The sequence below is a fragment of the Neurospora crassa genome, linkage group V (assembly GCF_000182925.2).
Source record: "Neurospora crassa OR74A linkage group V, whole genome shotgun sequence".
NCBI classification, from domain to species: Eukaryota; Fungi; Ascomycota; class Sordariomycetes; order Sordariales; family Sordariaceae; genus Neurospora; species Neurospora crassa.
The window spans coordinates 671,846-685,400 of NC_026505.1; the positions used below are offsets into that span (position 1 = coordinate 671,846).

A 13,555-nucleotide genomic window follows, 5' to 3' on the forward strand; every position below is an offset into this window, starting at 1 on the left:
TCCACCCGTCGGTTTCGAGTTCATCTTTTACGGTGCCGTGTGGCGTTGGAGACATGTTGACGGCCAGAACATTGACTGGAAAGCTGCCGAATGGAAAAACAAGATGGTTGGCCGATGAGGTCTGCGACATAGAGATTAGGTAGGTTCACAGTGTGATGATGGACGCATCAATGATAGGAAGGTAGTTGGACGACTCTTCGCGACTGGAGTCTGTGCTGTCAACTGTTTAGGTTGGTGTAGGTAGGCCCCTTCCACTGCACTGCATCGTCCGTCTGCTGCAGCAGGCATGCGTGAGCGGACTGGAGACATCGATGGGCCCGTAGGTTGCTGGGGTTCTTGACCCACTCCCTCCCCTCCCACCACACCACCGGGCTGACCGGCCAATAGCGGACCCACCACGACACACACAAGCTGACGCACAGACCAACTTGGTCTCCATTTCCACGCTTGCCAATCTCCGTCGCCTTCTTCTTTCCTCCTTTTTCCACCGCATGTCCCCCCCCCCCCCAAAGTCCTGACCTGTTTCCATTTTCCATTTCCTCCATCTTCTCTCCATTCACTCACTCCTGCCCATCCACCCAAATCCATCCATAGAAGGGGGCTGAACACATTATAGAGGTCTTTCGCTACTGCCTCTTTTCATTCTATCTCTTCCCACACTCTTTAAAGGAAACATAATTACACGATACACTCGGCCAACAGCTGGAGGATAATTCCCGACATCGATACTTTGCGCCGTATCTTCATCCATTTTCTGCGCCGAATAGAACACCGCCTTTAATCAACATTTTGACACACAGCAAAAATGGTTACCTCTAAAGCCGCCATTGTCGCGGGCCTCACCCTTGCGGGCCAGGCTTCCGCTGCTCTCCAGCCCATCGTCATGAAGGTAGGCATACCACCACCGTCGCACCCTCGAAGCGCCTCCAATGCTAACCACACTCGATTCCACAGGGCAGCAAGTTCTTCTACGAGAACGGCACCCAGTTCTACATCAAGGGTATTGCCTACCAGCAGGATGCTGCTGGCGCTGGTGGCGAGACAACCACGGGTACCTTCAAGGATCCCCTCGCCGACGAGGCCGCCTGCAAGCGTGATGTTCCCATCATGGCCGCCGCTGGCACCAACGCCATCCGTACCTACGCCATCGACCCTACTGCCGACCACAGCGCCTGCATGAAGCTCCTTGACGAGGCTGGCATCTACGTCATCAGCGATTTGTCCGAGCCCTCCACCTCCATCAACCGCGACGACCCCAGGTGGGACATCACTCTCTACAAGCGCTACACCGCCGTTATCGACGAGATGAGCAAGTACAGCAACGTCATCGGTTTCTTCGCCGGTAACGAGGTTTCTAACAACGCCACCAACACCGACGCTTCTGCCTACGTCAAGGCTGCTGTCCGTGACTCCAAGAACTACATCAAGAACAACGTCAAGCGTTGGATGGGTGTTGGCTATGCCGCCAACGACGACGCTAAGATCCGTTCCGAGATGGCGCACTTCTTCAACTGCGGCAACCAGAGCGAGGCCATCGACTTCTGGGGCTACAACATCTACGAGTGGTGCGGTCACAACACCATCAAGGGCTCCGGCTACCAGGACCAGATCGACTTCTTCAAGAACTACTCGGTCCCCGTCTTCTTCGCCGAGTACGGTTGCAACATCCCCGACGGTGCCGACGGCCGTATCTTCGAGGAGACCACCGCCCTTTACTCTGATGCTATGACTGACGTCTTCTCTGGCGGTATCGTCTACATGTACTTCGAGGAGGACAACGACTATGGTCTCGTCAAGGTTTCCGGCAACAGCGCTAAGACCATGAAGAACTACGACAAGCTCAAGGCCAACGTCCTCGCCGCCAAGCCCAAGACCGTCGAACTCGATTCCTACAAGCCCGCCAACGAGCCTGCCGAGTGCCCGGATGTCACCTCCAACTGGCAGGTCACTGGCGACGCTCTCCCCCCTACTCCCAACGAGAGCCTCTGCGAGTGCATGTACAACTCCCTCACCTGCGTTCCCAGCAAGGATGTCAAGCCCACTGCCTACGGTGAGCTCTTCGGTGTCGTCTGCGGCAACGACCCCGCTGCCTGCGCTGGTATCCAGGGTAACGTCTCCACTGGTGTCTACGGCTCCTACGCCATGTGCAACTCCCTCCAGCAGCTCGGCTACGTCATGGACCAGTACTACAAGAACCAGAAGTACGCTTCCACCGCCTGCGACTTCAACGGTCAGGCCTCCGCCAACGGTGCCGCCAAGGCCGACCCTACCTGCTCTGCCGCTCTCAAGAGCGCTGAGGCTGCCAACAAGGTCGCTGCCACCGCCACTGCTGGCCACGGCAACGGTGGTGTCGATGGTTCCAGCGGCGGTGCTGCTGCCACTAGCTCCTCGTTCGCTGCCCCTGTCGCCATGAAGAGCTTCTTCACTGTTGCCGACATGGCCGTTGGTATGTACGTCGTCATCGCCATGGGCGTTGGTGCCGGCATGGTCATGCTCTAAGCAAGTCAAGTGAGCGAAGGGAGAGTTCGTTGGTTGTTGTATACCCGGGAGATCAGGAGGAAAGCATGTATATGGGGGTTGGTGTGGTTCGCTTTTAGATGTCGGTTAGGTTTTTGTGTGTAATAAATTGATGTCTTATGGTACACCCGCTCCCGAGCACAAGAAACCATTTGCATATGTTGTTGGGAAGTCTAATGAGTCTGATTGTCTCTTTCACCGGCGCACCTTTTTCTGTTTTTTATGTTTGGTTCGTTTCTGTAAGGGATTATTGATACCTTGGAAACAGCGGTTTAGATCTCTTTCTATCAGTTTTCCTTATCACAAAAGGAGGGTTGTTTGTTTGTCTCGAGCGCAGCTGGTCATCACATCACCACTTCTGTAGCCATTGATCATTCTAGGATACCTTTTTTTTTCTTTATCAGATATCAACATAGACAGTTGATTAACTTCGCATTGTCTTTGCTTCCAACATGGTGTTTGTAGAGTCTTGTCGTGACTTCCATGAAAAGTGCACGCCTTCTTCTCTTGTGTCTTCCTGTTACGTGATGTGATCGTCTTTGTGTCGTTACCTCAGTCTTTGCTTGCCTACTCCCTCGACGTTTGCGCGGCAAGACAGCCTAGAGGTACCGAAGTGAAGTGCCTAGCCCGTCAGGCCATCTCGAGTCCATCCACCCAGTTAAACTAGCAAAGAGGATGGAGGAAATCATGAAGCGCATCAACCATCCATGCGTGTGCCATGTTTTCGCATTCCCTACATTGTCAGAGGTACTCACTCCAGCTGTAGAGGTGACAGGTAATCAGTAGGTATATGCAGACTTGGTGTTTATGCATGTTGTACCGGGCCATTCATTTTCACGTTTCCAGGGGCATTGAAACCGGCAGATGGCAGATACTAGCAGAATAATCATAACCAAAGGGGGGAACCTTGCATCTCTCCAAGCTGGTGGGTGGTATCTGTACCTAGAGGTATGGAGGTATGGAGGTATGGAGAGTAAAGTAAGTAAGTAAGTAAGTAAGTAAGTAAGTACCTACCGCTCCCAACTAAAAGCTTTTTTGGCTCCCTAGAATAGAGGTACTAGACTAAGCGGCACCTCGCCGCCGCCGCCGCCGCCGCCGCCGTCAAGAACTGCAATCAACTTGCTACAACATCAACACCTGCCTGGGAGTATATGACAACCTAGAGGTAGGTAGGTACCTTAGTTTTGCAGCTCCTACATACATACCTCTCTCTACCTCAACACCATAGACAGGGAAAGCAAAGTAAAGCAACCTGACTTAACCGTCCCCCGCCGCTGTTAATATCCCAAGTCCCTTAGTCATGGACAGACAGCCTTCCTTACCTTGTCTTTCGCAGCTTGGCTCCCCATGGCAAGTGTTCTCGCTCTCCGGACGGGACCTAGGATACTGATATTTCGAGCATTCGAGGGTCCGGGATGGAAATGTGGTACAACTAGGTAGGTATAGTTCTTGTCTCTTTTTTTTTTTTTACCTATATTCGCCCTTCGTTGCGTTGGTCACTTGGGGCGTCCTTGGAGGTACTGCGTGGAGAGAGATCATGGAGGTCGTGGTGTTGATGGAATCTTCGTGGTTGATGTAGATTGTAGGGCGGGATGGGTAGAGGTATTTAGAGGTAGGCAGGTAGGTAGGTAAGTAGGTTCCATGGCGTTGACTTACATCGCAGTCCGCAGACAGCAAGTAGGTACTCACTGGTGGGGATTGTCCAGTGGTCTGTCTCTTCTCGATATCCTGCATGTTATAATGGTGACATGTCTTCTTCACTTGCTGCTGTTCGGACACCCTCTCGACAGAAGAAAGGATTCACATAGGTTCTTCCGTCATTCTATGCCTCTATTGCTTTTTTGTTTGTACCAAATATGGATTGGACGTAGCAGGTGGTGGACGACATGGGAATTGAACTGAGTGTCGAGGCCGCCAAGCTTTCATGTCTTGGCATCGCGAGCACGGGCCACACACACTGCTCGGCGGTTGGTTTTGTTCGGTTTGCGCCACAAACTGTCACTTACCCTGCACAACGGCGGGCGGCGCCAAGTGACCGACCCAACCAACAACCAACCAACCAACCGCTGGCGAAGCTGACCAACATGACATGTTGCGAACCGACCAACATTCGGACAACCAAGATGATGCATCATCAGGTCGACTGATCAATCCAGACATCCGTTCTTTTCGACGTAGCTTGTGAGCAACGGGATTTGAAAAGACGCTCTATCTTGACTTTAATCAGTCCATCCACCCACGTCAAAAGGTCCAAGAAAAGAAAGACTACCTCTACACGAGCTCACCGAAAACACTGGTCGTGTGTGAACCACCTGCCACCCTCGCAGACAAACCCCAACCAAACCAATCAATCAATCGACAAAAAGATGTGTACAGTTCTGCACGTACCGTATGCGGCTCTTCACCACCGGCCGGCTCCATCACACGCTCCAGCCAACACGTCCGATCAGTGAGTGAGTGGTGCCCCACCAAAACCCGGATTGACGTCAGGGTCATCATGATGATCCCGCCCTCCCCCGCCGCGGCCGCCGAGTCCCGTAGTGGAGGATGTATGTACATAGTTGGAGAAGAAGGTTACATCGCGAACTCTTTCCTTTTCCACCGGAATCCCCCTCCCAAGACCCAATACGTCCATCCACTTGAGTATACGCAGTAAGCCTGCATATACGAGGAGTGACAAGTTTGGAATCCACTTTATGTGCAATATGGAAGCCGCCCGCCTGGCGGCCGACCGCCATGGTCATGAGATGGATTACCTAGATGCGATTTGTAGGTAGGTAGTTAGAGACTACCTACGCCAGTACCTACCTACCCAGTGACCGAATCGCTAGATAATCCGTTCAAACACATTACCTAGGTACCTAGGCAATCGACGATGCTCAACTACTGTACATGGGAGTACACAAAAGCGGAAGAAGCAAAAGATCAGCTCGCTGTAACGTATCATTAAACCACGTGGGTTGAGTACCTAGGTAAGAACTAGCACGACCGAGGCAGACACGTACCAACTGACTGACTGACTGACATAAGATGGGTCAGTGTCCAAATCGAGGTAAACGATGCGAGACTTTAACCCGATTCGACCCGAGCTGGAAAAACGATTAAGACCGGTCCGAACAGAAGTCAAGGCACCAAAGTTTGCCTGGCGGTCTCGGCGCGGTGTTCGTAAGAGGTACGGTACCTACAACTACCTCTACGGACCCTTGGGCCCGATTTCGCCTCATTGGGCTTATACCCGTGTCGAGGAGCCGTATGTATGTAAACCGAATGAGAGATCTACATCTGGAATCATGTCAGCTATGGCTTGGCCCGGAAGTATGTTGCCGGGCCGACCTTTGAACATTGTCCTCCAAGGACTTGTTTCTTTTTCCTTTTTTTTCTATGGCGTGAATTGAAGGGAACTACCTAATGTGTGTAGAGGTAGTGTAGACATCAATATCTTGCCTATCCTTTCGCGACCTTTGCGAGACGGAGGGAGGAATCGAAGCATGGAAGGAACCTGTGCCCCCCAACACAACAAAAAATCACGAGAAGTCGGTATTTCCATATTGCACCTACCTAGAGGTACACACCGATTGACCGTTGAGGCGCCTGGCCTGACCTGACCTGACCATCAACCAGCCCTGTGATACAACCCCGCCATTGTACACTACCTCTACATACGATCCGGCGCCTTGCATTACCTACCTATTTTGGTGCACAGGCAGCCATCAAAAGCAGCAGAGAGTGTGTCCCCACCACACTACACGATCACCTCTTTCCGTCTTCCCCGCATTTCCGAACCCCTTGGAATACGATGTCAGTGGACTGCCCAGGCGGATGTCAGCAAATGGAGGCGCAGAGATCGCCGGCTGCGGAAGCAACGGGAACGGTGAGACTGCGGCTCCATGGTGGGCTTGGCTTGGCTTTTTTGCTTGGCGGCATTGGCGAATGGGGAAATGATATCATATGCGGTGACATGGACGTCCGACTAACCTATACCACCATCACCGACCGACATTATTCGTATCGCTGAGCTGAGGTGAACTCGACTCGATCAAGGTGGTATTGGAGTTGATGGAAAAGCAATATAGTATCTGCCGAGGATTCCTTGTGTCTTATGACTGAGGTGGTTTCGGCAACACTGGCGGTTTGGACGACGTCGTGGTTCCTCTAACAACCTCTACAGGTACTCTAGCTAACAGTCCAAGACTTCGACGACTTTCGACTGCATACCTACCTTTACCATCCGACCCAATCACGGACTAATGGACCCTTGCATTTGCATTTTCAAAGGCTGGAACAAACCTGTACTACTTCCAGGCTGCCGACAGCCGGTCTGATGTCTTGGAAGGAAAGATCTTCGATCGTGGAGACCCTGGGGGTCCTTGGCCAAGCAGGTATACGCAGTAGTACGAGCTGAAAAAGAAAGCCTACCAATGTTGAAGCCAGTCAGCAGTGCACCACGTCAGTAAATTGCGGGTACCTCGTGTTGAGGCTTGGTACCTACCTATCCAGGTGGTGTGAAAATTACTGAATCCAGACACTCGTGGTGTAAGTGTGTCCGGGGTATGTATCTCACCGTCCACACCTACTCCGCCTCGGCCATCTGACATCTCCACGAGATGGATGCTATTTCGAGGCAAGAGTGGGTGGATGGGATGTAATCATCTTCCCGTTTTGGATCTGATGCGGTGGGGATACCTATATGCGGTAGGAACATTGTTGTCAGCCAAGTCGATGAGGTCGATCTGGAAGTTCTTCAGTGTATATAAGAATCCAGTAAGTTCCCCGAGGTTACCTCCTGTTTCTTCCATCTCATCATCCTCACCATCAAACCACACAAACAAACAAATCTCATCCTCCAAAGACCAAAAAGCCAAAGACAACTCTTTACCTATCCTCCACCAACAACAACAACACACTCAACCAAACCAAACCAACTTCAACCCAAACCAAAAAATGCAACTCACCACCCTCCTCGCCCTCGCCACCGCGGCCGTGGTCCCAGCCTTCGGCGCCGTCATTCCCAGAGCAGTCGGCAAAGCCACCGTCCTCAACCACTGCTCCTTCCCCGTGACCCTCTGGTCCGTGGGCTCCTCCGTCTCGGCGCCCGTCGCCCTCGCCGCCACCAACGGCACCTACAGCGAGGAATTCGTCAAGGACCCCGTGACGGGCGGCAAAGCGCTCAAGATCACCACCACGTCCGACGGCCTGTACACGGGCGCGCCCGAGCTCATCCTTGCGTATTCGCTGGATGGGGCCAACGTCTGGTATGATTTGAGCAGTGTCTTTGGGGACGCGTTCAAGGGACACAAGGTCACGGTGGCGGGCAAGGGCACCGGAAGCTGTGGGGCGATTGAGTGGGCGGAGGGAACGCAGCCGGCGGGAAGCCAGACCAAGGTGTGTGGGAGCGCGGGGGATGTGGTGTTGGATTTGTGTGCTGCTTGAGGCACCTGAGAACCATGAAGAGGATCAAGGGGAGGAAGAGTAAAAGAAAGGGTACAAGAGTACCTAATATGGCTGTACATATATGACGGAGGAAGAAAGGACATGAAAGGGAGATCCGGACTGGACGAAACAGATACGACTTATGGATGGCATGAAAACACGATCGAAGGACGGAGAAGTTAGTACATATTTCCAATAACGAATTAAGCACATAATCACACATCTTTTCAACATCTCTCTCATCGTCATCGACTCCCACATCAGCACATGTAAACCTCAACACGATCCATTCCCCCCCCTTTATATTCCATCCCAGCACCGCCGAGTGTCCGTCCTCCATGTCCTCCCCGTGCATCTTCCTCCTTCCCACCGCCGAGTATCCTCCCATACATCCCATGCATCTTCTTCCTTCACTTCCTCCATTCAATCAACCATCCCTCTTTAGCACTTAGGTAGATGTACCGACCCTAACCCTTCTCTCCTCTCCCCTTCCCTTTTCCTTCAAGCACCCCTTCCCTCAAAAGTTCTCTAAGCATCAACCCCGACATGGATAGTCCCCACCCCAGTGTACCCGACCCACAACACCAGGTTGGGGCATCCCAACATGGAACCGCCCGGCATCACAAATTCAAAATCCACCACCGAAAAAAATAGAACCTTTTCTAACATCGCCACTGCAAATCCACGCACTCATAAACTCATGTCCTATCCCGTCTCTTCAACAACACAAGGCAGCTTGCAACAGCTGCCCGGCTAGCTCAATCGGTAGAGCGTGAGACTCTTAATCTCAAGGTTGTGGGTTCGACCCCCACGTCGGGCTCAATTCCCGATGTTTCCAGTCTTGCAATCTGGGACAACATCATCCTTTTTGCATCTTTTTCTTCTATTTTAGGTTTGCTGCCTTTTGGTTCTCTTCTTGTTGATTTGGGTAGGTAGAAATAGATTGGGTGAAGTCTTTCTCTTCGGTTTCAGGACGTGGATACAAGAGAGACATGTTGACGGGTGGGAGATGGGCAGCGGGCATGGAGCATGATAGAGACATCGATCGCGACCAAGGCATTGCGTCTCAATTTTCAGCCAGCTAATCCTGCTCGCCTTCCCTCGCCAGTCAACACTGCAGTCTTTGACGACTTTGTCTGAGGAGCATTTTAAGACGCCAGATCGGCGGAGACCGCACAATGAACCGTTGTTTTTGGATCTGTAAGGGCATATGATGGTCTCTTTTACTCTCCCACGTCACAGAAACATGCGATCTGCTTTCAGACTGTTGAAGGTCGTTTCATACCTACACAGAACACTTGTTACGCTCCCTTTATTCCCGCTGCGGTATATACATCTATCGAAGGAAATCTCCCACTTTCTCTTTCACTCCTTCCTCTTCCTCTTCCTCAATCAACAAGTTCACCACCACTCTCGTTTACCTTCGCAATCATTCGCTTCACTTCAACACACTTTCACACAGACACCAACGGTTATCCCTCTCAGTACTCCTTTGATGCCAGCCCGTAGTTGGGCATTTCCTTGAACTACCCTCGTAACCACTCGCTTCAACACACTTCCACACAGACACCAACGGTTATCCCTCTCAGGACTTCCTTCGCGGCCCGTAGTTGGGCAGTTTCCTTGAACCATCCCCTGTGCCTCGTCATACTTGTAGGCATGGAATTCGATTCCAGCCACCACTCACGCGAGCGCAACAAGAAATCCCGGAACGTTTGGCCTCGTTCTGCAACATCTCGGCATGTTCCTGCATCTCTTTGAATGCCCTTAGTCCACACCCATATCGTCAACCCACGTTGCTTGGGCGGCCTTGGCCGCGGCCGATTTCTCCTCCTCCTCCTCCTTCTTCTTCTTGGCCTTCCACTGGTCTACCACTATCTTCTCTGCCAGTTGGCAGACCGAGCTCTCCAGCTGCTCTTCCTGCTCGCCAGTGAGTTTCTGGCCGAGGGACTTGGGCGGGGTGCCGGGTTCGTCACTGGATTGATGGTAGTGTAAGTGAGTTGAGCCTTACTAGCGATCATGTGGATGATGTGACATGCACCACGGGCGCGCGCGTGTGTGTGTATGTCTGGATGGAAGGGCTGGCTCAAAAGCTGATCCACTGGTGCCAGCGTCTTTTGTTTCATGCGAGGTATGTCGGCGTCCCCTTAGGAACTTGAGCCGAGAATGACGGACAGTTCGGGGGGGGGGGGGGGGAGGCCATTGTCAATGAGAAGAAAGTCGGGCACTCACCAATCCACAGGCAACGTGTGGTGCTCTGGTCTTGCCGGCCTTCTTGCTTGCTCCATCTTGAGTCTGGTATTCCCTAGCTATATTAGAACCTGCAGGCTAGAGGCGTACGCGGCAGGTAGGGAAACTAACTCGTGGAGGTAGGCGGGCGGTGGTGAAGCAGTTCACTTTTTGGGAGATGTGTTCTCCAAAGTACAAAACCTCTGTTGAAAATGACAATATCAGTAAAAGGTTAGACGTCGAGGAGGGTGTGGATGAAGGATGACCCGAGGTACGAACGAGGATATGAGGTGAGTGCTTGGAAGAACTCGTGAATTGGCTGGGCGCTCGAAAAATTTTCAAGATGCCGGAAGAAGTTCGCGTTAAATAGAGGTACTGAAGATACTGTAGGCTGTCCACTTGGACGTCTCTCGAGACGGGATGGAAGTCGCGTTTCTAAAGCGCGGGCCTGCCTGGCAGTCAAGCAGCCGGGGCTACCAGAGTCCAGACTCACCCCGCGGCTGCCCATGCTGGGTACCTCTATGACCTTGGAGCAATCTCGTAGCCTGAAGCTAGGCTCTGTGTCTTTTAGCAATGGATGGAAGGCACGCCCCTAAACGGTTGAGACAGTTTGCGGATCGGGAGTGCTGCTATGTGCCTCTGGTGATCCGCAAGATACCCCTACTGTACTGGCTAACCCGCCAGCCGCATGACAGATCAAGCAGCTTCAGATTCCCGTTCTTTCCTGGAAATGCCCAGTTATCTCGGCGTGAGGTAGAACCGAAGAACCTTCCGCACTACTACAAATTGTCAACATTCTGGTCTGTCTGGACTCCTAACCGCCGACCGCGATCTCGTGATTTCTGCTCCCGTTCTTTTCTCAGAGTCGGGAAGGCGCGTCTTGAGGAGGCGGTTGTGAATCGTGACTCGCGAGTGATGCTGGGACATAAGATGGCCCTCAAGGTACTGGCTAGAGGTACCTAGAGGTAGTTAGCTGCACAAGATGGAAGGCTACATCCAGACTTCCTTCTTTCTTCTTCTGTGGGCATACTACGTAGTGACACTTCAGTCTCTCATACTGCCCTCCTCACTGGAGGTGCCGTTGGCTTCCGGACCCCCTAGGACTCCGAAAAGGAGACCATGACTTTTCATCGCGTAGACAGGTGAAAACATTGCGCAGTGTTCAATGCTCGGTTGGCCCAAGGGTTACCAAACATCACCTCAACAAGTCTTGTTGTTCTGTTGTTCCTTCGTCATCAAGAGTGACTCCCGAACATGGCTTTCCTCTCGCGATCGCCGATGATGGAATTCAGAGGGGCTAGCCACAATCTCGCAGGTTTTCCTCCGGTACATGCCCCAGATCTTCACAAGGTGGGAAGGTGCACTTCCAAGTTTTGTTGAGCTCTTCGATCACACGGATGAGCAGACCATTGTGCATCCCGTGAGGTCTCAAGGCTGCCACCGTTCAACTGCAGAGGGGAGGTGTTCCTTCCCTCTAACGTTCCTTCATCAGTCATTGCCTCAATGAGCTGCAGGCTGCCGACTTGTTCCTCGTGCCACTCGGAAAAGTCTCCTCTCGTGATTGCCACCGTTGGAGAAAAATGGCGTGCCGCCGCTAGAAGTACAGTAACTAGGTAGTAGGTACTGACCAAAGAGGTGCTCGTCATGCGGTAGCGGCTTGACGATCAAGCAATCGAAGAGACTGGAAGCAGAGTCAAGAGTTCCTTCTTCTCTTCCAAGACTGAGTCATGGAGCCTTCAAACTGCATTCTTGGAAGTTCGGTTGTAGCAGGCGTGACATTAATGGGAATCTGGTGTGCCAGAAAACCGTGCCATAGAAAAAACCGTTACAGAACGGCGTTATCCGTGATCCTCGAAATAACCGTACTCCTCAAAGAAACCGTTCAACTCAGAGAAACCATTTCAACAGAATCTCTAAACTCTAATTAGCTAAAATAAAAATAGAGGGCTATATATTGGGCGGGAGGTAGTAAGAGTTGAAGAGACTCCCCTTCTAGGAAGGGACGATGGAAAAGATAAGGTTTGGAAGGGAGAGAAGAAAAGAGAAGGAGAAAGAAGGAGAGAAAAGGAGAGAGAAAGAGAGAGAGGGAGACGGAGTTCAAAAAGCCAAAGTCCCATCAACTCCCCAACTCTCCCAACTTCAACCTTTTCATCAACAACAACGACAACGACAACGACAACAACAACGACAACAGCTATTATCCCCAGGTATAGTTACATCCCATTTCACTTCGTCAATTAATTTCTATATAGGCAATTAATACGATAGCAATAGCGATGGCGATAGCGATGGCGATACAAGGTAGTGAATTTAATAGGTTGGATTTTGCCCGGGGGGGGGGGGTAACGAGGTCTTGGGAAGCCACGTCGTAGTGTAGAGTAGAAAGAAGGCAAGAAGCACCCATTCCCAAACTAATACAACCAATCAGATGCCTCAAATCTCCTTGGAACGGTTATTCTAAACTCAACAGTTACCTGCAAAGATGGTGTTTGCTTACAACGAACGGTACCATGGAGGTATGGTGCTATGCACCCCCAATATCCCATTAATGGAGAGTTTCAAGCATCCGTAACTTCCACTTTGTAACACCTCTAGATTCGCAAGACTGGACCAGACTTTGTGGTTGGAAATGTCATCGATCAGCGCCTGATCCTGAAGAGTGCCCGATTACAACCTGAAAGTGTCCTCGAGTGCCATGTTGAAAAGTTCGAAGGTAGCCCTCCACAAAATGCGATTTATTAGAGCTTGCTTTGTGTCGTGAAGACTGCCCGGACTTTGTCTTTGGAAACCAATCATCGCGATCGCTGTGGTGCTAGAAACACATGCAATGTTGTCTTGAGGTTTTGAGGCGCCTTGGGGGCAAGTGAAAGCTAAAGACCACAACAGCGTCAAAAAGATCATAACAGCGTCATGTTTGGTGGCGGGCAATGTTGTCCTTTCTGTGGTATACAATCACGACGACTTCCAGGTTGCTTGAATCTTCTGCTTGGTGCCGCGGTAGAGGTGATGTCTTCCGAGTTCGAAACCGACGGCATAGTGAATGCCCCTGGAAAGCTCATCCTCACATGCTTTGAAGTGGTCGGCATCACACCACAATGGACACTTTGATCACGGTGAGCAAGAAGTGGAAAATAAAGGTTTTCTGTGTACATTCTTTGGCACCCATTCACTGGGCTTCCCATTCACCGGCACTCCCTTCCAGGTTTCTAGAATAGAGGTACTCTGATTTCCGTCTCACCCCTTCCACTATTAGTACAGAATCAAGCCCATGTTCTGTTGTCGCCCTCCCACCTCTGCCAGAAAAAGAGAGAGAGAGAGAGAAAGAGAAACAGAAACAGAGAGACTAGTACAAGTACACATCTCCTCTCAGCCCCCCGAC

General features: G+C 51.5%; 3 protein-coding genes and 1 non-coding gene across 4 annotated transcripts; 3 read left to right on the plus strand and 1 right to left on the minus strand.

The window, feature by feature from the left end:
• The first annotated feature begins 479 nt into the window (after nt 1-479).
• gel-3 (beta-1,3-glucanosyltransferase) lies at nt 480-3,015 on the plus strand. The gene is made up of 2 exons (XM_953585.3): nt 480-889; nt 955-3,015. The coding sequence occupies exons 1-2, from the start codon at nt 806-808 to the stop codon at nt 2,497-2,499; spliced, it is 1,629 nt and encodes a 542-aa protein (XP_958678.1). The 5' UTR covers nt 480-805; the 3' UTR covers nt 2,500-3,015.
• Nucleotides 3,016-7,075: 4,060 nt separating this feature from the next.
• ccg-13 (clock-controlled gene-13) lies at nt 7,076-8,188 on the plus strand. Its single transcript, XM_953583.3, has one exon. It carries the CDS (start codon nt 7,126-7,128, stop codon nt 7,945-7,947), a length of 822 nt encoding a protein of 273 aa, XP_958676.2. The 5' UTR covers nt 7,076-7,125; the 3' UTR covers nt 7,948-8,188.
• A 506-nt stretch (nt 8,189-8,694) lies between these two features.
• NCU15078 lies at nt 8,695-8,767 on the plus strand. The gene has a single exon. It is a non-coding gene; the product is annotated as a tRNA-Lys (tRNA).
• Nucleotides 8,768-9,714: 947 nt separating this feature from the next.
• NCU11087 (hypothetical protein) lies at nt 9,715-10,235 on the minus strand (the record flags this gene model as incomplete). Its single annotated transcript, XM_001727985.1, has 2 exons — nt 9,715-9,922; nt 10,180-10,235. The coding sequence occupies 2 exons, from the start codon at nt 10,233-10,235 to the stop codon at nt 9,715-9,717; spliced, it is 264 nt and encodes an 87-aa protein (XP_001728037.1).
• Between the last annotated feature and the right edge of the window lie 3,320 nt (nt 10,236-13,555).